Source organism: Coenobita brevimanus, chromosome 51, assembly GCF_032717465.1.
Source record: "Coenobita brevimanus isolate Jiangsu-jjx chromosome 51, ASM3271746v2, whole genome shotgun sequence".
Taxonomy (NCBI): domain Eukaryota; kingdom Metazoa; phylum Arthropoda; class Malacostraca; order Decapoda; family Coenobitidae; genus Coenobita; species Coenobita brevimanus.
The window spans coordinates 41,359,443-41,384,332 of NC_137004.1; the positions used below are offsets into that span (position 1 = coordinate 41,359,443).

Below are 24,890 nucleotides of genomic sequence, written 5' to 3' on the forward strand. Positions count from 1 at the left end.
ATTCCTTGGCTTTCATGAGGCCGTAACGCCACTTCCTCTGCGATTTATTCTGCATAATACAGATAATGTCCTCTTGTATGTAAACTGGGGCGATGTAATGAAATGTATAAATAACATACAGAAGAAAATTAGCTTGTAAAATGCAAAATAACTCGCGCCAAAGAAGAGGTGCACCGAAGTTTTTTATGCCAATTAGCTGAGAGAGAGAGAGAGAGAGAGAGAGAGAGAGAGAGAGAGAGAGAGAGAGAGAGAGAGAGAGAGAAGGGGAAGGTGAAAAGAGGAACAGTTTACTTTACGCTATTTGTGCTTATCCTAGAAACAGCTGGGGTGGAGGGGCGCGGGAGGGGACGGAGAGAGAGGAAAAAAGTGGTGGAGGAATGAGAGAGAGAGAGAGAGAGAGAGATTGGTGAATGTTAAGAAAGTGATGAAGCGTGACAGTTGGAAAGAAAGAGAAGAAAAGTGAAGAGAATAGAATGAAAAAAAGACGAGTTGAAAAGAAAAAAACGAAAAAGACGGAGAAAGAAAAGGCAAAACTAAGATAAGAGAAGGGAAGGAGTGAGGGAAAGAAACTGGAGATGAGATAAGGGAAAGAAAAATCGAAGGAAAGAGTTAAAATGAGAGATGACGACAGATATGGAGTTAGAGAGAGAGAGAGAGAGAGAGAGAGAGGAGGGAGAGAGATACAAAGATGTAAATGAAGAACTGAAAGAGGGAAAGAAGCAATAGACAGGCAAGCATTCATCACTGTAAAGGAACTGGAATTAGTGAATGATAAATGAATAAACGGAGATTAAATAATATACATCAACCTACAAATTAAAGTTGTGAACGAGGGAATACAGGATACACAGAAGCTAGAATTGTGATAAAATTTATAGCTGAACGACAATAAAGGAATATACTTTGAGATGAAACTTGTAAAACATATACAGTATTGGGGTTCATTCATGTAAGTATTTTTTATTTCCGTAAATTTCTTTCATTTCTCAATCTCCTCCTCCCAGAATAATACATTAAAGGTGATAAAATACTCTCAATAAAACATACAGTATAATAGGATTTATTTGTACTGTTTGTTTTCGTCTTTACTCGTAATTCATTTTTTAATCCCCCTCCTCCCAGAACAATAGATTCGCTTAGGAGATTTCTATTAAAAAAAAAAAAATGCACGTGATAAAAGAGGTTCTATAGTCTGTTTCTTTTTACCTGACAGAACTGCTCCACTCCCAAGGTAGTCATGAGTGTCCTTGGTTACTAGTCAAATCAGCCCTCCAGTTTGAGTACACTTGGCCATCAACTGAGGTAAAAGAAGTTAGAGGTTTTAGTGAGGTTAGAAGAAACGAGCTATAGTTTGAGATGAAATACGTACAACATCCCGTATATTGGCGCCATTTTTGATTTACGAGCCTGGGAATGATGGATATTACTCGTATTTTTGTGAGCGAGGTGTGTGAGAGTAATGGGAGGCCAGGTGGTGTGGTGATTAATTGGCTGATATTGATGTGTGACACCTTGATTTACAAAGTGGGTCCTTGTAATGCTTTGTGTGTGTGTGTGTGTGTGTGTGTGTGTGTGTGTGTGTGTGTGTGTGTGTGTGTGTGTGTGTGTGTGTGTGTGTGTGTGCTGGCCTTTTAAGATACGGTAGGCCTATTCGTCCATTATCCCACTCTGGTTGCTTGTCAGTTCCCTTTACCATTTTTCCCTTCTTTTCTTGGCTTTCCCTTTGAACCTCTGTTGCCAGGACAGGGGCCGTATTGTCAGAAGCATCGGAGGCTTCGTAGCACCTCTTCCATAGCGATTTATTTTGCCTTCAGCATCTTATTATTCACTCATATGCCATTTATATCGCATTATTGTCGACGTCGTTTTTATCAGTGGCCTGGTATAGAAAAAAAGTTTGATAGAGAAAATAAATCGCTGAGGAAGAGTTACTACGAAATTTCCACAGTATTCCCTGGACTTCGGCTGACGAAATTTACGATCAGTTTTCCATCGTAACTAAGAATTATTTTTGTAGGAAAGACATGGGAAGAAAAATACAGAATCTTGCTATGTCAAACCGATCTTAGTCACGTGAGAAAAGTAATTGCAAGTTTTTTTTTTTTCCACTTCTCACTCCAGTAACTTTTCAATCCCTTATCTTGTTATTCCTGTACTAGAAACAAATTTTAGCTACGGGGGGAAAGTAGTAGTAAGTGTGATGAGAATATCGGGAACTACAGATGATGGGGTGCGAGAAAAGGATACGCAGTCGCAATGGAAGAGATGTTGCAGAGTCTCTCCTGTGCAACCTAAAATACTGCCTTGCGTTGCCTGGTGGCCCCTACACGGAGGCCCTGAATATTAAAGTGGTCAAACATAGACTCCCCTGTGGCACCGTGGCACTCCCTGACCTCTCCAGCCTCACATTCTTTCTCTCTTCCTAACCTTGCCACCTCCCCCTTGCCCTTTTTTTTCTCCTGGTTCCCTCTTCCTCCTGCTTTCCTCTCGCCTCACAGCCCTTTTCTTTTCATTTTCCCCTCTCTTCTCCCTTTCCTGTCGTCTTCCCGTCGCCCTCTCTCCCTTATTCTCCCCTCTTCCCCTCTCTTTTCGCTCCCCCATCCTCTCGCTTTCTCTCTTCCCTTCTCCCCTCATCTACCCGCCCCTCACCCTGCTCTTTCTTTCCCTTCCCCTTTCTCCCCTCTTCCCCATCTCCCCCCTTCTTTCACCCCCTCCCCCTCCTCTGTCTTTCCCTTGTACTCTCCTCTTCAGTCTTCATTTTCCTAACATTTTTCCTCGTCATCTTGCGCTTCCTTTGTAAATCCTCCTCATTTTCTTTCCCTTCTTTATGTTGCTTGCTTGTCCTCTTTTTTGTATTCCCTATTTCTGTTTTTACATTTTGGTTGAGAGAGAGAGAGAGAGAGAGAGAGAGAGAGAGAGAGTAGGGGGCCTTCCTCTCAACAATCTTCAACCTTTATTCCTTCCCCTTGCTTCCGCTACTCTTCCTCCTTTTCTCACTCTCTTTCACCTTCCGCTTGTCCCTTCCTTTCTTCTTCCTTTTTCCTTACCTTTCTCCTTACATTTTCCATCCCTTTCTCCCTTTCACCTCCTTTCCTCCCGCCTTTTCTTCCCCATCTCCTCCTTCTTTGCGTCTCAGTCTCTAAGAGGTTTTATTCAGCATGGGAAGGAGTTTAAGACATCTCCCTGGACCTCTTCATTACAAGGACATCTTTTAAAAACATTATTCTTTCTTCCTCTTGGTATATATTATCAGCATTTTATCCATATTTACATTTATCTGCATTTCCTCCCCACCGTTCTCATTTTTCCCTCGACTTTCATCTCTAGTTTCTTGATAAAATTTTTTGTTCCCTCACATCTTCCCTTTATCGTCATTTTTCCATTCATGCTAACATTTCTACTTCTGTTTCTACTTCTACCTATTCTGCTTACTCAGTGGTTTTTATTTTGGGGTTGAATACTAAATGGCCTTGGAGATTTCGCAACACTTATCCCTTAGCGAATTATTTTGCACATTAAACTTAGTATCCTCTTGTACGCTCTCCATGCAAGCCTTATCAACATTAAACCATTAAAAAAACATACAAGAGAATGATATGATATAATGTTCAAAATAAGTCGCTAAGGAACAGGGACTACGTAATAGCCAAAAGCCACTTAAGAATTCGACCCTTGCACCGACCCACTCCGCGTCCACTACTTCTGTTCTACTCTTTATCTTTCCCTTGTGGAGGTAATTTGTATTCTGATCTCACGTCTCCCCTCCTGTAACATACCAAGATTGGGCTGATTTTGGTGGGGTGAATCAGACCAAGCTTTGTTTTACGTTAGCAGTGGCGCCTTTTTCAAACATTTATATATTGGGTCCCTCGAATTACAAGCCATGGAGTACTGGGAATGGTTAAAGTATAGTTCTAAAGCATCATCCTTTTTATTTATTATTCTTATTATTTTTTTTTTAGCCATGCAAAGTTAGGATTGGTTTTCTTCGGGGTAAACCACACTGATCATTGTTTTACGTTGACACTGGATTCATTTCAAACGTGGGCATATCTCGAATTACAAATCTTGGAGTGTTGTGAAAAGTTATAATTGTACGGAATTATTTATACATTCATATAGATAGATAGATAGATAGATAGATAGATAGAAATATAGACACAGAGATATCCAAATAAAGATTAAGTTGGTTAGGCAGGGTGAACCAAGTTTTTTTTTTTTTTTTTTTTTTTTTCAATGGCTTCTCTTCGAACATGGACATATTGCATCTGTGGAATTACAAGTCATGGAGTATTTGTAACCGTTATATTACAGGATACTAAACGTACGTAGCATTGTTTCCTTGGTGATTTATTTTGCGTGTTACGCCTGGCATTCTACTTTATCCTATTTATGTCGTCTCCATATCGGCATAGTTTGCATCATTAAAATAGATGAGAATACGGTTGTGTACTGTACTAAATAAATCGCCGAGGAAAACATGTTACGGAATCTCCACTTAGAATACGACCTACCATCTTAAGGCTTTATCTTGTACTTCTTTTGCAACTTTACTATCATGAGTGTCTGAAAAGGACGAACAGATTTTACACCGTACCCTCGTAACCTCAAAATCAAAACAGTGAATCACATTTCTTCCTCAGCGATGCCACGAATAAAGAAAATACCATGTGTTAAATGTTATAGGACCTGTGAACTATAAGGATATAACACCCAGCCATCCCTCAACGAAAATATCTGGTGTTCTGTGCTGTACGACTCAAGAAACGAAAAACACTAATGCCAGAGGTGACGAATATACCTAGTGTTATGTGTTGTAGGACCTGGAAACTTTAAGAATAGAACCCCCAGTCACCCTGTATTGGTAGGTATGTGGTGCAACCTGTGTAGTGCGAGAGAAAAATGCTACTTATTATCCAGTGCCTGGCTGACATAACGGTACGGAAAGTGAGATGGTACTTGTGAACTGACGAACACTACACGTTGACCATAGACAGATAGTACAGTAAGAGGATGAACCAGCTGAACCACATGTGTATAGTACAAGAGATGGTGAGAACTGTTAACCTCTGACCTTTGACCTGGCGTGGCCTTAACCGGAGCGCCCCTGGAGTCAAGATGTCCTGGGTCGCGACACAGTGAGGTCAGAGTGTGGCTGGGGGGGGCTGAGGCAGGATGTCCTCGGGGGCGGTGCAGCGGGAGCCTTCAGGGGCGGGTCAGAACGCAGCCTCGCCTCAGCAGTTCTACGGCCTCGACCCCACCTGCTCACAGAAAGAGGTGAATGAGAAGAGATGATGAGAGATATCATTAGAATATGAAATAAAATGCTAAATAATTCCATGTAAAATAGCACCCCTTCAATTCGATTACATTTTTCTTTAATCTGACCTTGCCATCTTCAGACGATTTTATTCGCCATAGGTGGTTAGCAGTAGCCTTCATTAAACCTTTCAGTGCAAGATGTTTCCCATACGTTTGTCTGAATAAAATCGTCTTGTGGCAGGAAAAAGAAAAAAGTCCTGGGAGTGTTTGGCATCGTAGGAGACACCAAGGTCAGGCACAGGTCACGCAAGATATGACAAACCTGAACAGTAATGATTTTTGTGTTGATTGCAATGGATGTCACTTTGTTCTGCTTTTTAGACATGAACCGTTTTAGAAAGATGTATGAAATGTGTAACTTAGGTTTCAGATACCGGTACCTAATCATATATAAGATATCCTTCAAACCTGCCACCTGGTTTACCTTATAACTGAGAGATCTCCGTGATTTTGTTGTTATATAGATGAATGGCTGATTAGTATGTCAGTCTCCTAGAAACATGATGTCTAGAGTATTAGTCTTCTCAAATTGGAAAGTACTAAAAAAGGCTCAAAGTATTTTTCACTCACAGAGGAAACTATTTGTATCACCAGGACGATGTTCCTTTGGTTTATGTATAGATTTGACGTTAATTTTGATCAATAGAACTGCTGGAAGAGAGTTGTTACGGTAAGCCGTAAAGTCTACGGATATTTATCTTCCTCTTTCACTAATTCACTTAGGTTTCAGGGGTTGTATTCCAACTGGCTCTGGAGATTTTCGTAACATCTCCTACACAGCGGTTTAGTTTGCATATTACACACACACACACACACACACACACACACACACACACACACACACACACACACACACACACACACACACATTATGTATAACAACCATGGTGATCAGGTATGGGATGTTCGTGAATATTAGACAGCTTACAGGAGGATACGTATGTGTAGTGTGCGAAATAAATCTCTAAGGAAGAGGTTTTGCGAAAGTTCCGGAGCCTTTAAACTTGCGAGAATACGACCCCTAATATTCCCTCTACTCCGATGACGTTTTCATGTTTAATAGCACCAGACGATTTTCTTTAGCAGTAATTTGGGTAGGAACTTAGGGTCCTTTACACATACGGACTCAGGCCTCATTCCGCGCCACCTCATTGTTCATTCGACACAAGTCTCTCCACGGCGGCCGTACCACGAGTGCATTATTCATCCAGACAGTGAATATAAATGACGTGGTGGACTGCGGGAAATGAGTGGCGCAGTGTGGTGGCGAGAACTTGTACGCAGGGGAAGTCAGGACGACCTTTTGTGCTCAAGAGTGTTCCGTACCCACTTCATGGGACGAGGTGGCGAGCGCTAACAGATCCAGAGGCAGTACTAGAAACTTTGCGGAGAACAGAGCAAGGTGGAGGAGTGCCATCAGGTGAACTCGTCTGACCCACACTACTTGGATAACAGAGGTAAAACTGAAGGTGAAATGAAGCTTAGTGGAATAAAATGTTGAAGTGATTACGGTACCTTTTTGTAGTTATGTCTCTGGCTGTAATGATTAAAGATTTATTTCTTTACTTCATGCAGATAAGCAGCATCAGTTAAACAGAATCACCGACTTGCCGGAGCGTATGGGAAGTGTTCAGTTTGGTATGTGGGAGTAGGTGAGTAATGTTGGGTGTTTGTTGCAGCTTCACATCGCGGCGCTGGGCTCCCTGAAGGGCGAGATCATCGAGCTGTCCTCCAGGCTGAAGGTGGTGTCCCAGGAGCGAGACAGACTCCAGAAAACTCTCTCGGTGACCCAGGTGAGTCTTACGGCCGTTTGCACGAAACTAACTGCGCGAAGATTACCGTTTAGCCTCGTTTTTTTACGGAGATTTATGGAAGGCTTATGCAGTAGTAAATAAGCCTGTATCTCATATTATGGAGTTCATACAGCAACGATATACTGAATCCTGATACATTTTACCCTCCTCGCTTGCTTCAGAAATTATCGTGAAAAATATTGTGGGCTTGCCTTCCCTTTCGTAATTTAAAGTTTAGAATGTTATGTGAGGGGAGAGGAGGAGTTGAAAGGAAAATATGATTCTTCAAGTACCCTCTCGATTTTATTATTATTATTATCATTAGTAGTAGTGGTGGTAGTAGTAGTAGTAGAAGCGGTAGTAGTAGAAGTGGTAGTCGTGTTAGTAGTAGCAGAAGTTTTTAATGTATGAAATTATGTAAAAAAAAAAAAAATAATAACATTGGATTTTTAGTTGTAGTTATGTCTATATAGGGAATGGGGTCTCCAGGAAGAAAAAGTACACCCATGTTGAAGATCGTAGCACAAATGAGCAGCTCGTGTGCGCCTCATTTATCACATCATTCTGCAGCATTGCCATCATTCAGGCCAGATTGTAGATGGGAGGCTTCTTAGCACCTTTTCCTTAGCGAGTTATTTTGCATATTACACCCTGACCTTGATATTCTCTTATATGTTATTTTATATCGTATCAATATCGACTTTGCATCGCTAACACGCGAGGAAGTTGAGGCGTCATGTGCTGAATAAATCGCTGTGGAAGTAGTATCTCGAAATCTTCAGAGCCGATCTTATTTCTGCAGTATTTTCGTCGTCACTTTCACTCTCCAAGCACGTCCTGGCTATCACTTCTCTTTCTCAGCCTTGCCTCACCATTCGCGGCTCCTCCTCTCAAGTCTAACGCTCGCCAACATTTTTATTCTGCGGAAGAGGTTGTATTTTCACTTCCGACGGCCTTCTCTGTTCGTCTTTTGGCATCCTTCGGTTAAAAAGAAAGTCAGGAAGTTTTTGGTGATGATGATGATGATGATGATGAGGAGGAGGAGGAGGGCTGAGATTCTATTTCAAGCCTGTATCTAGTGGGGGTTTGGGAGCGGAATTCCTGATTTTTAAAATTAGTAAGTATTCGCAAAGAAAACTAATCACTGCAATTTTTGTGATACTATGATAAGTTTATATAATAAAGAAAATCACTTTTCTGAACTGAATATGAAAATTATTCTTTCATTGGCCCGTTTGTAACAGGAAGTAAACTGAAACCTAGTGAGATACTTCCTTATCACTTTATGTGGAGGTATTATTTTAATGCAGCTTAATGTATGTTAGTCATATATGTATTTTTTTTTTTCAATGCCTGGCCATCATAACGATGTGACAAGTTGTAGCTACAGTATAACTTATTGTGCAGTATATAAGAACATCCATTCATTTATTTCATATTTATCTTTGATATACCTCGAGCCAGACATTTTAATCCCGGAGGGGGTGGTCACAAACAAACCGCCTCCATGTCACCCTGTCCTCCACCATCAGGTTGCCTTCCTATCAGGCCTTACCACCCTCATTCATATACCCCTCCACCTCATTGTCGATCTCACCCTCCATTTCACTCACATAGAGAGTCTCGTGTTCTCCAATCTCATTCATATACTTCTCCACCTCATCCTCAGTCTTCCTCTCCCCATGTCCCCCTCTGCTTCACACTTACATAGTCAGTCTCGAGTCTCGTTCTGCATCCTTTCAACATGACAAAGCCATGTCGAGGTACCTCCATCACTTTCCAGCATTAACATCAACCCCACAACACCCTTTAACTTCCTCCACAATTTAACTTCGTTCATTGATTTCCTGTTTCCTTGATACAGCTGGAAAAGGTGCGGCTGGAGCGAGAGAGTGAAAACCGGTTGGATTCACAGGCCCAACATTACGAGGAGCGACTGACTGAGCTACACTCGGTCATTGCAGAGCTCTCACGCAAGATAGACCAACAGCGCATCAATGTCATCACCGAGGAGGAGGCAGGGGCCGAGGAGTATTCTCAGTCGGAACTCTCACATGATCACCAGGATGCCACAGGTGAGGTTAAATTACCAATGACATGAACTGCGTACCGTATTCTAAGTGATATGGGAGGCTTCGTAACACCTCTTCCATATCGACTGATTTTTCATTTGTGCCATAACTCTCTTGTATGCTATTTTGGTCTCTGTAATATCAGCGTAGATTGTATCAGTAACATAGTAGAGAATATTATTAAGATGTAATGTGTATAATAAATTGCAAAGAAAGAGGTGCAATGAAGCCTCCAAAGCCACATAGAAAACGACCAAAAGAACTGACAGACACCGTAGACCCATTTACCCTCCATGGACCTCTTTTCCCTCAAGTAACCTTTGAATTCCATGGACCTGTTTTTCCTCTGTGGGCCTATTTTGTTTGTGGACCCATTTTTCTTCCAAGGGGGATGAACAAAATCACCATATGGACCTATTTTCTCCTGTGTACCTGTTTCATCCATAAACCTCTTTTAGCCATTGACCCTATATCTCCACCTGGGCCCACATCTCTGAGGATGTACCCCCCTTAGACCTATTTTTTCGCTACATGGACCTATTCTAACCGTGGAACTATTTACCCCATCGACCTCTTCCCCAGTGGACCTATTTTCCCATCATCTGCCCACCCATGTACCTACCCACTCCCCTTGTTTAGTAAGCCCGTCTACCGTCTTGCCCCTTACAATGCCAAACGTTTAACCTACCTACCCTTAAATACACCAACCCACCCATTCAGAAATCCCACCCACCCACAAAACCAACCTGTCCAATCACCCACCCACCCTCCCACAAAGTCCACCTGCCCACCCACCCACAAAGCCCACTTGCCCCACCCACCCCACCTACCTGCTCACCAACTTAACCATCAACAAGCTTGGACCACCAGCAGGATGGCTTGCAAGTTTTACACACACACACACACACACACACACACACACACACACACACACACACACAGCTGCTTTTATAGTACATTATTGATGTCAGTGATTATATGACTCTTGAAATGAAAATAATAAAATCAGATGTTCAGACTGGAAATTATAACAAGCCATTTATAAACAGATGATGAGTTATTAGCACATTTCATACATCTCAGATTAGCCCATTTGTATGCTAGGTGGGGTCAGATGGACCCAACACATTTTTTAAATGATGCCATGTAGCCCCTTATTGTTTTGGGGATCTGGTGAACTATGGTTTTGTTTGTGGTGGCCAATTGTGTAAGCACAGAAATTTTGAAAGAAAAAGCTCTTATAGTTCAGGAGTTAGGAGGGAGCAAAGTTCACTGGGGGTCATCTGGTACCCCACCTAGCATTCTGTGTAACAATTTTTTTTTTCCAATTCTTGATATTATTGACCATGTCCCTGCATGCTGAGATGTTCTGTTGTCAGTGGGACAGAATCATGGAAGATCCTCCCATTTCTGAGGCTGATAATGATATATTAGTTAGTTTTACTGAATGTTTACCAGATTTGTAACTCATTCAGGGAGTTTTCCGAATATACTGTAAGTGTCAATCTTTTTCTGAATATTCTGTGAATGTCAGTCAAGTTTACTTGATTTGTAAATCATTCAGGGGTTTTCCAAATATAAATGTCAATTTTGTCTACGTTCTGGACACTGATTCAACCTAATTTTTTAGTAATTTTATTTTCATTATTTTTTTTTTCTATGGTATTATAACTGCTAATACATTTGTTTTATTATGTTAAGAGCATGCTGAATGAATAAGAATGATGTAGCTTAAAAACATATGCCACATTATTCATTACATGTGCAAATTTCAAAAGTTTTGAAGAAACAAAAATTTTACTTAAAAAAAAAAAAAAAAAAAAAGACATGGCAGATTGGCTGCACGTGCCGTGTGCTGGGTAACATACTGTTTGTGCAAAATTTAATATTTGTAACTTTGTGCACATGGCAGAAATCCACCAATTAAGTTAGGGGTCTAAGACCCCACGTGGTATTCCAGGTTACGAATTTTCACCTGGCATACGAAGGGTTAAATTGTACAGGCTTTTGATCCCACAGGTTCACAGTGGTCCGCATAAATACAGTAACTCCTAGTAATAAGTTGCCCGGTGATGTAATCTTTTGCTGATGAGTCCTCAGTATATTAAAAAAAAAAAATGTTCATTATAGTTTCACTGTTACATTTGCAGCTGGTTTGTTAGTTTCCACCAATTTATTATAGTCGTAGTTGTGTTTAAAAACCTGTGATATATTAGAACACATCCCTGACACATACCAAGGACTGTTTGTATCTAATTTCGTGCCAGAAGACTCTACAAGTGAGGCAGTGGAGTCTGAGGAGCATATGGAGGAACCTCGTGACCACACTGCCACTGATGCCTCAACCTCGTGTGATATTGACGACAGAGCTGTTGAGGTAACATTACAGTATATCATTTCACCATTCTTCTTCTAATTTAACAATTGCCATCTCCCCATCTTGAATGCTAAGCTGTAGCATGAGAATACTGGTAACGCTATAGTAAGGTGTTCGGCTAGATGATCTGCACATTTTTGTGAGGACCATTTTGCCTTAGGGATGGAACAAATTTTTTTTTTAACCCTTAATTAGTAAGTTAGTGGATATAGGCTTATTGTACTGGGTGCCCTGTTGATAGTTCTCCTACTTTTCTGCTTTTCTGTTTTTATATTTCTGTTATGCTTCCACTCCCTTTATTACTATCTATCTATCTATCTATATACCTAGGCTGTTTCCCCCAAGGAAAAGGGATGATGAAATATGCTTTCTGTTCCACATTGCTAATTACTGTGTAGTACTTTTTTCCTGCAAACATGAATACAGTATTATGCCTGTTTTACCAGACTGTTTAAAACTTTTCAAGGTGTATGTTCTATATTGACTAATAAGCATTGTAGTTACAGTGGAAGAGTTATACAAACATCTGGAAAAATTATTTATTGGGGAAATAAAACAGCTTTGGCATAACTTGGCTGCATGTAGGACAGATACTATTGTATCTCTTCAGTAAGTAAATTTTCCAAATGTGGATATGATATTTTCAATTGAACAAGTCATAGCACTGTGACAGCAGCATGCATTGTACTCTAATATGCACCACCAGGCTGGGGAAGGTATAGCAGATTTAGATGTGAGTGAGTGTCCCCGTGGAAGTGGTGGGACTAGCAGTTGCCGCGTGTCAGGAGAGGAACCGAGCCGCTCCCTCAGTGCCCTAGGAGAGGAGGTGAGGGCCTTGAGGGAGGAGAACAACAGCCTGCAACATGCCTTAGCCCTGGCTCAGCATGCGGCAGCCACACATCGTTCTGCACTTACTGCTGTATCACAAGAAAGAGATGTACTTTGTAAAAAGGTGAGAGGGAAATATGTGAATGACTACATTCATATACAGTTGCTGGGATTGGGATAAAGAGGTATAAGCAGGATCTGGGCAAGAGTGTATTCTGTGGGCAAGAGTGTATTCTGTAAGATGATGAGAAGGATGTTACAGTCAAGCTTTTCTATGCAGTGAATCACTAGAATGATTTATGAGGTTCTACCCAGCCTCACTGAGCAATGGTAGTCGCGAGAATCGCTATAGTGATGGTCGGAGCCAGTATCCGCTCACATCAAGTCAGCCAGCCTGGTTACCAAAGTAAGCCCAGTCAGCACAGTGACATCATACATCGTCCTCCATATCCACTCATTTCACTCACTTGTTCATCCTCTTTCAGTGATTTGCCTTTTGTGATCTACATGTGTTTATTATTTTTGTTTTATTTCCTTGTGAAAGCCAATTTTTGTGGTAGGTGGTGGCAGCCATCATCTGCTCACTTGCTGTAGTGCTGCCTACATCATGTTTCACCTTTATCATTATTTTTATGTGTCTGCCCTCCTCTCTTCCTATTTCTCCCATCTTTTCTTTCACTTTTTATTACTCTTCTTTCCTTTTCGGGTGGCTTTACATTGAGTGATAAGCCTAATGGTTTCCTGTAAGCCAGGAAACCATTTTGTAACACTGGATGGTAACCATATAACCAAATCACACATGTTCCCTACATGTCAACAAGTGGGTTGGCAGAGGATTAAGTTCCCCTCCCTGTAAAACAACTAACTAAAAGACAGATGGCCACCTCTTATGGGATTATGGTGTCTGGCTATAGACAGGTAGATAAAGCCAATTTCCTTTTATGCTTCTTTTACTCACTGTTTAATTATCTTACTTATAATAATAGTTCTTACGTAGAATACTGTATACCATCAAGGAAGGTACCAGTGATAACACTGAAGTTTGCTTTAAGGGCAAGCAGTATCTCACTTTAAGAAATTCTCTCCATATAATTTACGTAGACTAATACAATACTTCCAAAAAATGACTACCAACATTCCTAAGGTAATGCAGGATGGTCTCTATAGTACACTCACATACTTCTGTGCAAATTCATATGATGATTGGTGAACATAAAGGAACAAAGCATCTCCTCAAACTGCTCTTTGGCTGATCTTTGCTCTCTTCATTGTTCTCCCTCACATACCCTGTACTGCAGATTAAATATTTATTATATTTAATTTTTTTTACCTCAGTGCTGCCACCTGGCATACAATTTTTAGACTTTTTTTTGGCGAATTGTCCATGTCCAAAAACAATTCCCCATTGAACCTATGTTATTGTCACCTCACTGTACAGTAAACTGCAATGCTTTGGGTTGTCACTTGATGTAATCCCATTTTATAGTGAGGCCTGACTTTATTGTTTGTGCCCATACATCCTCCTGTGTGATATTTGAGGCTGGGCAAAGTAACACACTTAAAGGGAATCTGCCTAAGATGAATGTTCTATGTGGAAATAATTTGGGATCATATTCTTCCAGAACTTGCCCTCTTACCCCCTTCATATCCAAGCCTCACCTAATTTTTAAAGGCAGAGTTCTACAAGTGGATGAAAATAAAGTTAAACTCTACCCAGTGGAGTGGTTCAGTACAAGCACAATCATAACTTTTTTTTCCACAGTTACGAGAATACCAGAGGATGCAGCCCGCCCAGCCACCTCAGGCATTGCAGGTGGCCGATGCTGTTACTGTACGAGGACTGCGGGGAACCCCACTCCATGCCTTTGCCTCTGCATCAGGAGGATCTGGAGTCAGTGGTTCTGGACCAGGCACAGTGTCTCCCTCACCTTCACCACAGCCTATAGACTCCCACACTCCTACACATGATGATACTCCCATCATATGTAGGCTAGCAGAAAGAGTCAGATTAAAAAAGGTATCTTTTAGAGTGGTGGAGAAGGCATTATTGAGAACTGTTTGTGGAATGTGGAAAGTTAGTAGTTTAAGAAATGATATGATTTGTAAAAGATGTGAAGGAAGGAAGTATTTGGACAACAGAATTGAAGAATGTGTCCTTGTACTGTGTGGCTGTATGAAGAGAATAGATGCAGTGTAAATAGGGTGGTGAAAAGGGTATGTGTGAGTTAGGTTAATGGTGTGCAGGGGCATTGTGGTAAATGTAGTAAATCAGTACTGTATGTGAGAGCAAGGTATGGAGGAGGATGAAGCTTAGGAAATGGCAAGAGCTTGAATGGTTTCGGTTAATTTTGAACAGTGGAGCATATGACTAGAGTATGGTACCCCCCACTTTTTTTTTTTTTAATCTTGATAGTCATCAGACTGTCTTTTAAGTGATATGAAGCAAATACATTTGGATAGTTATGCCAGTGATTTGAAGTAAGAATTCCAGGGGTTTGAACTGGGAGTAAGGTGAGTGGGTGGTTCACATCTTTGGGTGTGCTGTTGATTAGTTCTTCCTCCAGATGGTAAGACCAGGAATCCCCTTCCCTATAGAACTTTACAAAAAAATGCTTCAGATAGCCTTGAATGTAGGTCCTGTGTCTGTCCAAGGCATGGTGAAATGTGGCATACAAGAATGGCTGTGTTGCGTACCCTAAGTCTGTACCAAAGTAATGAGTTTCTCCTACACATTGTGTAGATAAAAATTTAAAGTAGCATATCAACATTAATTCTTGGTTTAATTGCAACTCTTCCTTTACAAATATAAACTTTTTTGTCTCAGGCTGAGAGTGGTGACCAAAGAATTACTGGTTCAGAGCTGAGCAGTGTGGGAGTGTGGACAACAGCAGTGGCAGAGCAGCTTGTGGCAGGGGTGCAGGAGGAAAGTGATGCCCAGGAACTCTATCATGCCCTTGCCACAGCAGGGGGCACTCTTGCACCACATGAAAGGCTAAAGGAGTTTGAAGTGGAAATAGAGAGACTCCATGCAAAAATAGACCATTTGAAGGCACAGAATGATGTCCTAGCCATTACCCTTAATGAATCTAAGTCTCACTGTGATCACTTAAGTACTTTAATATCTAAATTTGAGTCAAATAATGTAGCCTTGCAACTGGCTGTAACAAATTTAGATCAGACTATAGAGGCCTATGAAGTGTATGTTGCCCTAATGGAAAGTGAAATTGGCCTTTTATTAGCAAGTTGTAAGGCTGCTGGTGTTGGAGTGAAGGGACCTGGTACCACCGGGAGTGGGTGGAGTAATAATGAACAAGAAGATCTTGTGGCATTGGTCAAGACAGCGCAAGAGCAACGTAGATCAACAGAAAACGTAGCACGTCATCTTTTGTCTCGTCTGCAAAGATCAGGAGCTCAGTCTGATACAGAGAGTTGGAGTGAGGCTGGAACGAGCAATAACACAAGGTATGGTACTGCCAGAAAGTCGGGGTGAATTCTCAACAGCTTCCAACAATTGTCAGGAGGTAATTAGTTGGTTTTGATACATGGTTTACCTTCCAGTTCATAGAACACATCAGCTGTACTATGACCAACCTCTGTACAGTGATTTCTTCAGAGGAAACATGACATCATTTTTCAAGTAGAAGTGCATGTATCAGTGGCAGATGGGAGGGAATTTATGTATAAAAAAAGCGTGACTGAAGTGAGTGCAAAAATTTGTGGAATGAGTAAGTGTGCTGAGTTCTGTGAGCAAGGTACTGTTTTAATAGAAAAACAGTGATAGAGGTGGTAAGACAAGTGTTGGAATATCAGGTGAATGATGAACAGGATGGTTTCAGAAGTGATAAGGGAGTATAAATTAAATACCCTGTTTGGAGTGCAGACTAAATATTTTGTTTCATTTTGTTTATAAAGGCTCCAGCATGCTTGCATGCATTGGCCTTGGTCATCCAATGGTGGCTGTCCACACTGCTCGATCTCTGGAGCTTCCCTGTTCAGTCCCTTGCCCTATAAGGTCACACTCTTTGACCTCATCCCAGGTCTTTTTTGGTCTGCCTGTTGTTACCCTACCCTCAGTTTTCACACCTCTCGCCTTCCACACCCACCTATCATCTTCCATCCTGTCAGCATGCCCACACCGTCTCATTCTACCCTTCCTTATCAGAGCACTAATACATTCAAGTCCCCTCCTTCCTCTTAATTCTTCAGCCCCAAACCTAACCCCCCCCCCCAAACCTCTCATTCAAGGACACACTACACATTCATCAAAACATTATTATTTCCATACATTTAAGCTTATGATTGTTCTCTTCCTCTACTGCCCAGGTCTCAGTACCATACAGTATAACACTCCTAATACATGCTGCATACATGGACCCCTTAGCATGGAGGGAGAGCCCTCTCAGTGTCAGGAAAGGCAGCTCCCTGAACTTCTTCCAACCATTCCTTACCCTAGCCACAGAGCTAGCACCAGCCCCACCTCCAGCACATATTATGTCCCTCATGTAACAACTCCACACACTCCAGAGTCTCTCCTGCAATATCATTCCCTTCACACCTCTCAGTCTCTACGTGCTCTCCCTGATACCGCATACACTAAATCAACATTATTGTGCAGTCTGCCTCTAATACCACTATATCTCTTATGCGCCCACCTATCACGAACATTACACAGATGGAGTTACTTCCCATATCTTTGTGACAAACTAGCCACACTTCCTCTGCTGTGACAGTACCCCCACCAGTCATAGATATGATCACTTTTGTTTTATCTGCATTTGCTCTCAAACCCTTTTACCTCATTCCATCTCCCCATTTTGTAAATCTCTCCTACACCTCCCTGTCCTTAGCACCGTCATCAGCATACAGCATTTCTCATGGGAGTCCATTTCTGAAGTCACGTGAGAGAACTTCAAGCACCTATGTTGTATGCCAACGTTCATGGAAAACATTACCTGAGCCTCCGTTCACTCTCACCTGAGTGTAGGCACCCTCATACATTGTTTTAACAACACAAACCAACCATTCCTTGATCCAAAACTTTCTCATTGCCCACTTTCCATTTCCCTAGGAACTCTGTAAGAAAGATAGTAGAGAAAACACATGAGATGGATTGTCTGGAATTTTATGGCATATGTGGATCTGGAAAAGGCAGTTGACAGAGTGGACAGAGTAGAGTTATGGAAGGTGTCATATGTAGGCTATGGTGTGGAAGAAGAATTGCTGTATGCAGTAAAGAGCTTCTGTAATTGTACCAAAGCTTGTGAAAGAGTTGATGGTTGAGTGATTGGTTCAGTATCAGTACTGGAGTGAGACGGATGTGTGATATCACAATAGTTGTACAATACCATTTTGTATATGGATGTGGTTATAAGAGAAGTGAAAACAAGAGCTGCAGGGATAGAAGTGAAGCTGGTGACAAATGGTAAGGAATAGGATATTTCATGTCTGATATATGAAGAGGTTGATGTGTTACCTGCTAATAGTAAATGTAAGGCTTCTGGATTGGCTCAGAATTTTGTGAATGTTGACAAATGTTTATATTAGTTTTCATTAACCTCTTTATTATGAGAACCTTCTTCCTACACAGAAGAATCATCTGACACTAACAAGAGTTGATTATTTGAGACATCATCTTACTGACAGTGTTAAGCAAGTTCCTAATCATTTTGCCTTTCATAATCTCATAGCACGACCTCCTCCACCTCAAGTGGTGTTGACTCAGACTTGAGCCGTGGGGAAGAACAGCGTCTCCGCGACACCATCAGCAGATTGCGAGAGGAACGAAGTAAAGTGTCTGCATCTGTTCTGCCCCTAGAGTCTCTCCATGTTGACCCCTTGACCAGACACTACCCGCTAACACTGCAGGATGCCCATAAACTGGATCTAGAGAATGCTGTGTTGATGCAGGAGCTTACTGCCATGAGGGAAGACAGAGCAGAACTAAGAGCACAGGTTAGATGAAAATTTCCTCTTGGATTTCATCAATTTTTTACAGAAAACCCTAATTACATACTGAAGGATGTTCCAAAATATCTCAACTTTTTTTGTGCTACTGGTTGCTGTACTTAAGGGAAAATTGGTAAAGCAGCCATATAGGTTGCCGTGAAACTTTAACAGGTGGTTTGTCCATAACTTACTGTGGACATCATTGCAAAAAAGGCTATAAAAAAAGGCAACGTGCATTGAGGACTTAATGTATAAACTGTATTACTGGAGACTTGAATGACATGAGTATCAAAAATTAAGAATGAAGGCCAGTAGAAATGAGATTGTTATGGAAAGTACATGGGATGGGTAGGGTGGATTGGATTAGGAACTTTGAGATCCATAACAGATGTGGAGTAAGGAAGTATGCTGATGAAAGAGCAGAAGAGAATGTTCTTTGATGGGTTGGTCACACTGAGTGGATGTGAAGAATGCTATGAAAAAGGTATACAGTACATTGTATGAGAAGTTATTAGAGTAGGAGCAGACATGGAAAGTCAATAAAGTGGATGCATAATGTAACTGAATGTGTATGTTAGGTTTGGAAGTGGAGGAAGTAATATGATGATGCACATGAACTGGAAAATACCCCCTTTTTAACTCAGGAGTCAGTGAGATGGTTTCATTCCTTTTGGTATTAAAAAGCACAGTTTTCTGTGGATCATTCTGTTTGTGTCTTGGAGTCAGGAATATCAAGGGCATGAATGGTGATTAAATGAATGTGTAGTTTATTTTTGCTCAGCATTTTATTAACAGTTCTTGTGCTTTTGTACTCTCTTCTTGTTTCTGGATCTCTCCCACCATCCCATGGAATTGAGTCAAGATGATAGTGATGATGATGATGACAGCCATGATTTAGTGAGAGATGTGATGATTTTGTGAGGACTGATAACACTGTTTTTAGGTTTATCTGATGGAGCGTGAGAAGGCTGGGCTGGAGCTGCGTGTGGGGACGTGTGAGGCACAGGCTGCTGCTTACTGTGCTACCATCGATCACCTTAAATCAGAACTGGCTCAACTCAGACCTCCAGGAAGTCAGGTGATACCAACTGATTCATGTACTGCCAGGAGAACATTATGTAATGGAATGCAGGATGTTACTTTTAGATAAAGAAAACTGAGGCAGAAAGATAGGGAATAGAAAGAAGAGGGCTTATAATGAATGGATAATAGGTAAAGAAGACTGAGGCAAGATAATAAGTAAAGAAAACTGAGGCAAGATAATAGGTAATGAAGACAGAGGCAAAAGAATAGGCTTGTAAAGAATGGAAAATGAAGAACAGCATATAGGCCAGAGAGATATGGAGGACTATGGACAGGGAAGTGAAAAGAGTAGTAAGTTAATAAAGGAAGGTGTGAAAGTCTGTGAGGGCATAGAAGTGAAAGAAGAAGAAAAAAAGAATATGTACTGAATAGCTGAAGTAAGGCTAGAGATCAAACAATATTTATGGCACCTGGTGGTTTAGTGGGTAATTAGGGCACTCCAGTCGGATTGAGCCGGTGCAGTTTTATATCAGGGTGGTTGGGGTCTATTGCTCATGTAATGCCACTCAGAGATGAGAGGCTGGTCACTCTTATCTTAAATGTCAGACCAACTTGCCTAGCCCCAGGCTCCTACGCTCCTCATGGGGCAACACAGGATTAGATGATGATGATATTGGAATGAGGCAAGATGAAATTGATTGTGTATTAAAAGGTGAGAATAATTAAAAAAAAAAAAAAATGCAGGTGAACGATTATTTTATTCATTGCCAGATGCAGCTTAATTAAAGAAGACTGAAAAAGACCTGGGGAGAGGTCATTGAGTGTGACCTCAGGGATAAGGGACTGAAGAGAGAAGCTGCCAGAGATCGAGCAGCATGGAAAGCCGCCATTAGGTGACCAAGGCCGATGCATGCAAGCACGTTGGAACCTTTAAAAACTAAACAAAATGAAATGAACTAGCTGACATCAAAAGCATGGAAAGACCAGTGGTACCAATTACACGAAGACGAGTTAAGAAGAACTGTCACAGAAATGAAGACTGGAAAAGCAATGGGATTGTTGGAAGTACAAATAGTTCTTGTTATAAGTCAAGGATGTGTTCCAATAATATGACAACTTTTTCCTAATAACTAATATAGTAAATTGGGGGAAAATTGGCAAGTCACTTTAAGAGATAGCAGTGAAATTTTCTTACAGTATGCAGTTTCTGTTGTTTAGTACAGACTTTTTAACAAAAGGTAATATCAAATAAAGTAAGTTAGTGTGGGAAGAGGTAAAGATTCATGATTATTGACAAGTAGAATGGTACCTATACCATGGAAAGTAAAAAGAAACATGATGCACTGGATTACAATAGAATCAACTGACAAAACACATGATAAATGTGCTAGAGAGAATTATGGATGAAAGGGCGTAAGAAATGGAAGATGGTAATTTTATATTCAATCAGGATGCATGAAGATAAACGGGACTGTTATCTGCTATCTACATAGGCAATTAGCCTACTCCAACTTATACACTCTTTTAATTTCTAAAATACATTACATGCAATCATATCTTTGTTACTAACTGTACTTGGGTGAAATGCCCTTATCGTTATACAGTTTTGATGTTTAAGCAAAGTCTACTATTTTTAGAAATCATCAATCATATCACAATAATTTTAATAAAAATTGATAAAGTTTTGCTGCTTTTGAATACAGATTATAGAAATGTTATTGTCTAGGCATTCAGTGTGTAAATATAGTAATAGGGATATATTTCCTTTCCATAGGATGCTGAAGGTGATGGTGACAGTGGTGTAGACTCCTCATCCCCAGAAATCATGGAGGCCCTGCGACGGGAGAGACAGTTGAAGGCGCGCGTAGGGGATTTGGTTACCACTTTGGAAAAAGTTACCAAGAACTCTGAGGCCAGGCATATTCAGTCACAAGAATTCATAAATGACCTTAAAAAGGCAAATGGGTAAGGAAGAAGTTATGCATATTATTACTTTCTGTGACTCTACTGTTTCAGACACAGTGCAAATATAGTACTTGTACCTGTGCATCATAGCACAGGGCTTATGAGTATTTTGCCTCCAGGTAATTTAATAAATAGTGACGAGGTTGAAGGCTGTGTGCTCTTCATGCTGGTTCCCATCTACAAGTGTCGACTGGAGGATATTCTGTCATGTAATGCCGTCTGCAGTGTAAGCCAGTTGCCTACACTAATATGATAGCTTACTGTCGAGCCCCTGTACCTTGCAAGGGGTAATAGGAGACTGGCTTTTTACCATTTTCATATAAATGTGTGTGTGTGTGTGTGTGTGTGTGTGTGTGTGTGTGTGTGTGTGTGTGTGTGTGTGTGTGTGTGTGTGTGTGTGTGTGTGTGTGTGTGTGTGTGTGTGTGTGTGTGTGTGTGTGTGTGTGTGTGTGTGTGTGTGTGTGTGTGTGTGTGTGTGTGTGTGTGTGTGTGTGTGTGTGTGTGTGTGTGTGTGTGTGTGTGTGTGTGTGTGTGTGTGTGTGTGTGTGTGTGTGTGTGTGTGTGTGTGTGTGTGTGTGTGTGTGTGTGTGTGTGTGTGTGTGTGTGTGTGTGTGTGTGTGTGTGTGTGTGTGTGTGTGTGTGTGTGTGTGTGTGTGTGTGTGTGTGTGTGTGTGTGTGTGTGTGTGTGTGTGTGTGTGTGTGTGTGTGTGTGTGTGTGTGTGTGTGTGTGTGTGTGTGTGTGTGTGTGTGTGTGTGTGTGTGTGTGTGTGTGTGTGTGTGTGTGTGTGTGTGTGTGTGTGTGTGTGTGTGTGTGTGTGTGTGTGTGTGTGTGTGTGTGTGTGTGTGTGTGTGTGTGTGTGTGTGTGTGTGTGTGTGTGTGTGTGTGTGTGTGTGTGTGTGTGTGTGTGTGTGTGTGTGTGTGTGTGTGTGTGTGTGTGTGTGTGTGTGTGTGTGTGTGTGTGTGTGTGTGTGTGTGTGTGTGTGTGTGTGTGTGTGTGTGTGTGTGTGTGTGTGTGTGTGTGTGTGTGTGTGTGTGTGTGTGTGTGTGTGTGTGTGTGTGTGTGTGTGTGTGTGTGTGTGTGTGTGTGTGTGTGTGTATGTGTGTGTGTGTGTGTGTGTGAGGCAGTCATACTGAACAGTTATGTTAACTGTTGAATTGTTTTTACAGTGCACTTCTGACAGCTGTAGATCGGTTAAAGAAGAAATATGCTCTCAAAGTGAAACGGATGGAAGAGCAGATGATGGGTATGATGGACAGACATGCCCACCAGGTGAGTGACTTAACTGATTTACTTTATGAAATCATGAGTCTGAAGATTGTAAAGCAGACATGAAAAATGTCAGATCCCCACCCTCTGCTGTAGCAGAAGGCAAGACAGAAAATTCTCAGCACATTACCACTGTTAGTGAAAACATGGTACTGGTTCCAGTTGAAGATGATAATGGCCTCAAAGGCTGGGATGCAGTAGGCAGAAGAAGGAGAAACACCCAGCTCAAGAATCCTAAAAATGGATTAAGCATCTCAAATGGATTCAGTGCCCTTGCATAGCTAGTGAATGAATCTACCCCCTCCCTGACACCATTGAAGATGGAAGAGAATCTGAATGATACAGTGCATGATGAAAACTGCAGAAAGTCTCAGAAGTAACAAGCAGTGAAGGTTAAGAAAGGTAACATGAGCAGATTTTGTCTTGTGGATGCCAAGGAAACCTAGACATCCCTGATTGGTGATTCTTTGGTTCAGAGACAGGAGTCCCACTTTGGAAAGTCCCACAGGGGTATAAATAACAGGAATGTCAGGACTTTTCCAGGCACAGGAACAGTAAAAATTGCCAGAGAAGTAAAAAAAAGTAGCAGACTACAAGTCCAGTTCACTGAAGTGTTTAAGATAACTGAGGGGGTTTCAGTCTTGACCTTTAAAAGTTGCTTAGTCTCAACATAAAGTTGCAGCCATGGTTGGAAGGTGGAATTTGAAAGATTGAACACCAGCATACTAAATTAAAACTTTTTCATGCGCAAAATCCACTCCACCTGGAACAGACACCCCATGGATGTTGTTAATAATACCACAGTAGAAGTTTAAAAAGGAGCCTTGATAGCATCTTAACTCACACAAGAATGATTGCAAATTGGATATACATTCCCAAGCACATATGTAGTACAGGTTATCTCCCTGGTATTGACTGCAGTGTCTTTGAAATACTGTACTGTACTAACTTTTCCATCTCTCTCTCTCTCTCTCCCCTCCCCCAGAGGCAACTTTCTTCTAGAGGCAACTTAGAGATACAGGTGTGGCAGTGGAGATAACAGATGCTTGAATTGCACACAAGAGTTTCGTTTATGAGGATGCTGTAATTAGGAGGAAGGTTCACACATATGGTATATTAAGAACCTGGTTGATGTTGCTGTGCAACATCAGTGTGATATTCTTTTCAACAAGAGTGATCAGGTGATAAGAGCATAGTAGGCCTATACAGGTTATTAGGCCCTAACCCTGTCAGACCAGTAAATAGTGGGTTACTTTCTAAAATCTACCAATCATGGGTAATTGGACAGTGTATATCAATGATTTTTCTGTACAGTATATGCCTCCAGATAGTATTAATACACTGTATTAGTAGAATGATTTTAAGTTATCATAAAAACAGTTGTGTTAATAACATTAACATCCATGACACTGATCAGTGATAGTAATATGTTCTGTATGCAATGTTCCATTAAGAGTAATAATACAGTAATTATACAAAATAATAATGTACTCCCTCCCAAATAAGTATCGGCACCTTTGGATATGATGGTTGTGAAAATGAGCAACTTCCGCAGACACACATGAACCTATGAGTGTGGTTCCTCAAAGCATATATCACCCAGTAAGTGTCTCTTTTTGCAATTTTGAGGTCTAATACTTAACAAAGATAATATTTTCACTTATAATTACAGGATGCCTTATATATCACAATGCTTCATCCATGTTTCAGAATGATATCTGCTGTAAAAGTGCCGATAATTTTTTGGGAGAGTGTACATCGTATTATGCATTATTTTCTGGCTGATCCACATTTTTCTATTGCAGGTTCGTGTTTTGAAGCAAAAAATATCTATGTTGGAGGGAGAAACAAGCTCTAAGCAAACACAAATGATCTCAACTGCCAGTGAGACATCACTCTAATATTGTTAAGTACAGTATATCATTGTATCTCTCTCTCTCTCTCTCTTTCTGTCTCTGTCTCTCTCTCTCTTTCTCTCCCCTGAAATACAGTTTTTCATATAGCTAATGGTAGTCATTGGAGGACACTTGCATTTGAAGTAATAAACTGTTACAACTTTTTACCTCAATGTTTGCTATACAGTATTTTGTTTTGTAATTGGTTTATGTGTCCATAAATTGCTGCATGTAAAGGAAAAATATGTACTGGACTTTTATATGGTGGGATGAGCTCTTTCCTCAGGAAAGTGAATCAGGGAAGTCATGAAAACTAAAGCTGCAGATCTACAGCAGAGTTGCTGTTTTTCAGTGTAGCCAGTCTACAAGTTACAAGGAATCACAGTCTTTGTTTATCCTAG

General features: G+C 41.0%; 1 protein-coding gene across 2 annotated transcripts in view; it reads left to right on the top strand.

Annotated features, from left to right (window-relative positions):
* Nucleotides 1-24,635, top strand: part of LOC145400127 (colorectal mutant cancer protein) — a 122,282-nt gene extending 97,647 nt beyond the window's left edge. The window contains exons 4-14 of one of the 2 annotated variants that reach the window (XM_080272637.1): nt 7,002-7,115; nt 8,980-9,190; nt 11,458-11,564; nt 12,271-12,516; nt 14,155-14,409; nt 15,217-15,854; nt 18,080-18,344; nt 19,282-19,416; nt 21,136-21,326; nt 22,495-22,597; nt 24,400-24,635. In XM_080272637.1, the coding sequence (XP_080128763.1) occupies nt 7,002-7,115; nt 8,980-9,190; nt 11,458-11,564; nt 12,271-12,516; nt 14,155-14,409; nt 15,217-15,854; nt 18,080-18,344; nt 19,282-19,416; nt 21,136-21,326; nt 22,495-22,597; nt 24,400-24,495 (2,361 nt within the window). In that variant the 3' untranslated portion in view covers nt 24,496-24,635. The remainder of the gene's footprint in view (nt 1-7,001; nt 7,116-8,979; nt 9,191-11,457; nt 11,565-12,270; nt 12,517-14,154; nt 14,410-15,216; nt 15,855-18,079; nt 18,345-19,281; nt 19,417-21,135; nt 21,327-22,494; nt 22,598-24,399) is intronic. The other variant, XM_080272638.1, reaches the window with a different exon arrangement.
* Nucleotides 24,636-24,890: the final 255 nt, after the last annotated feature.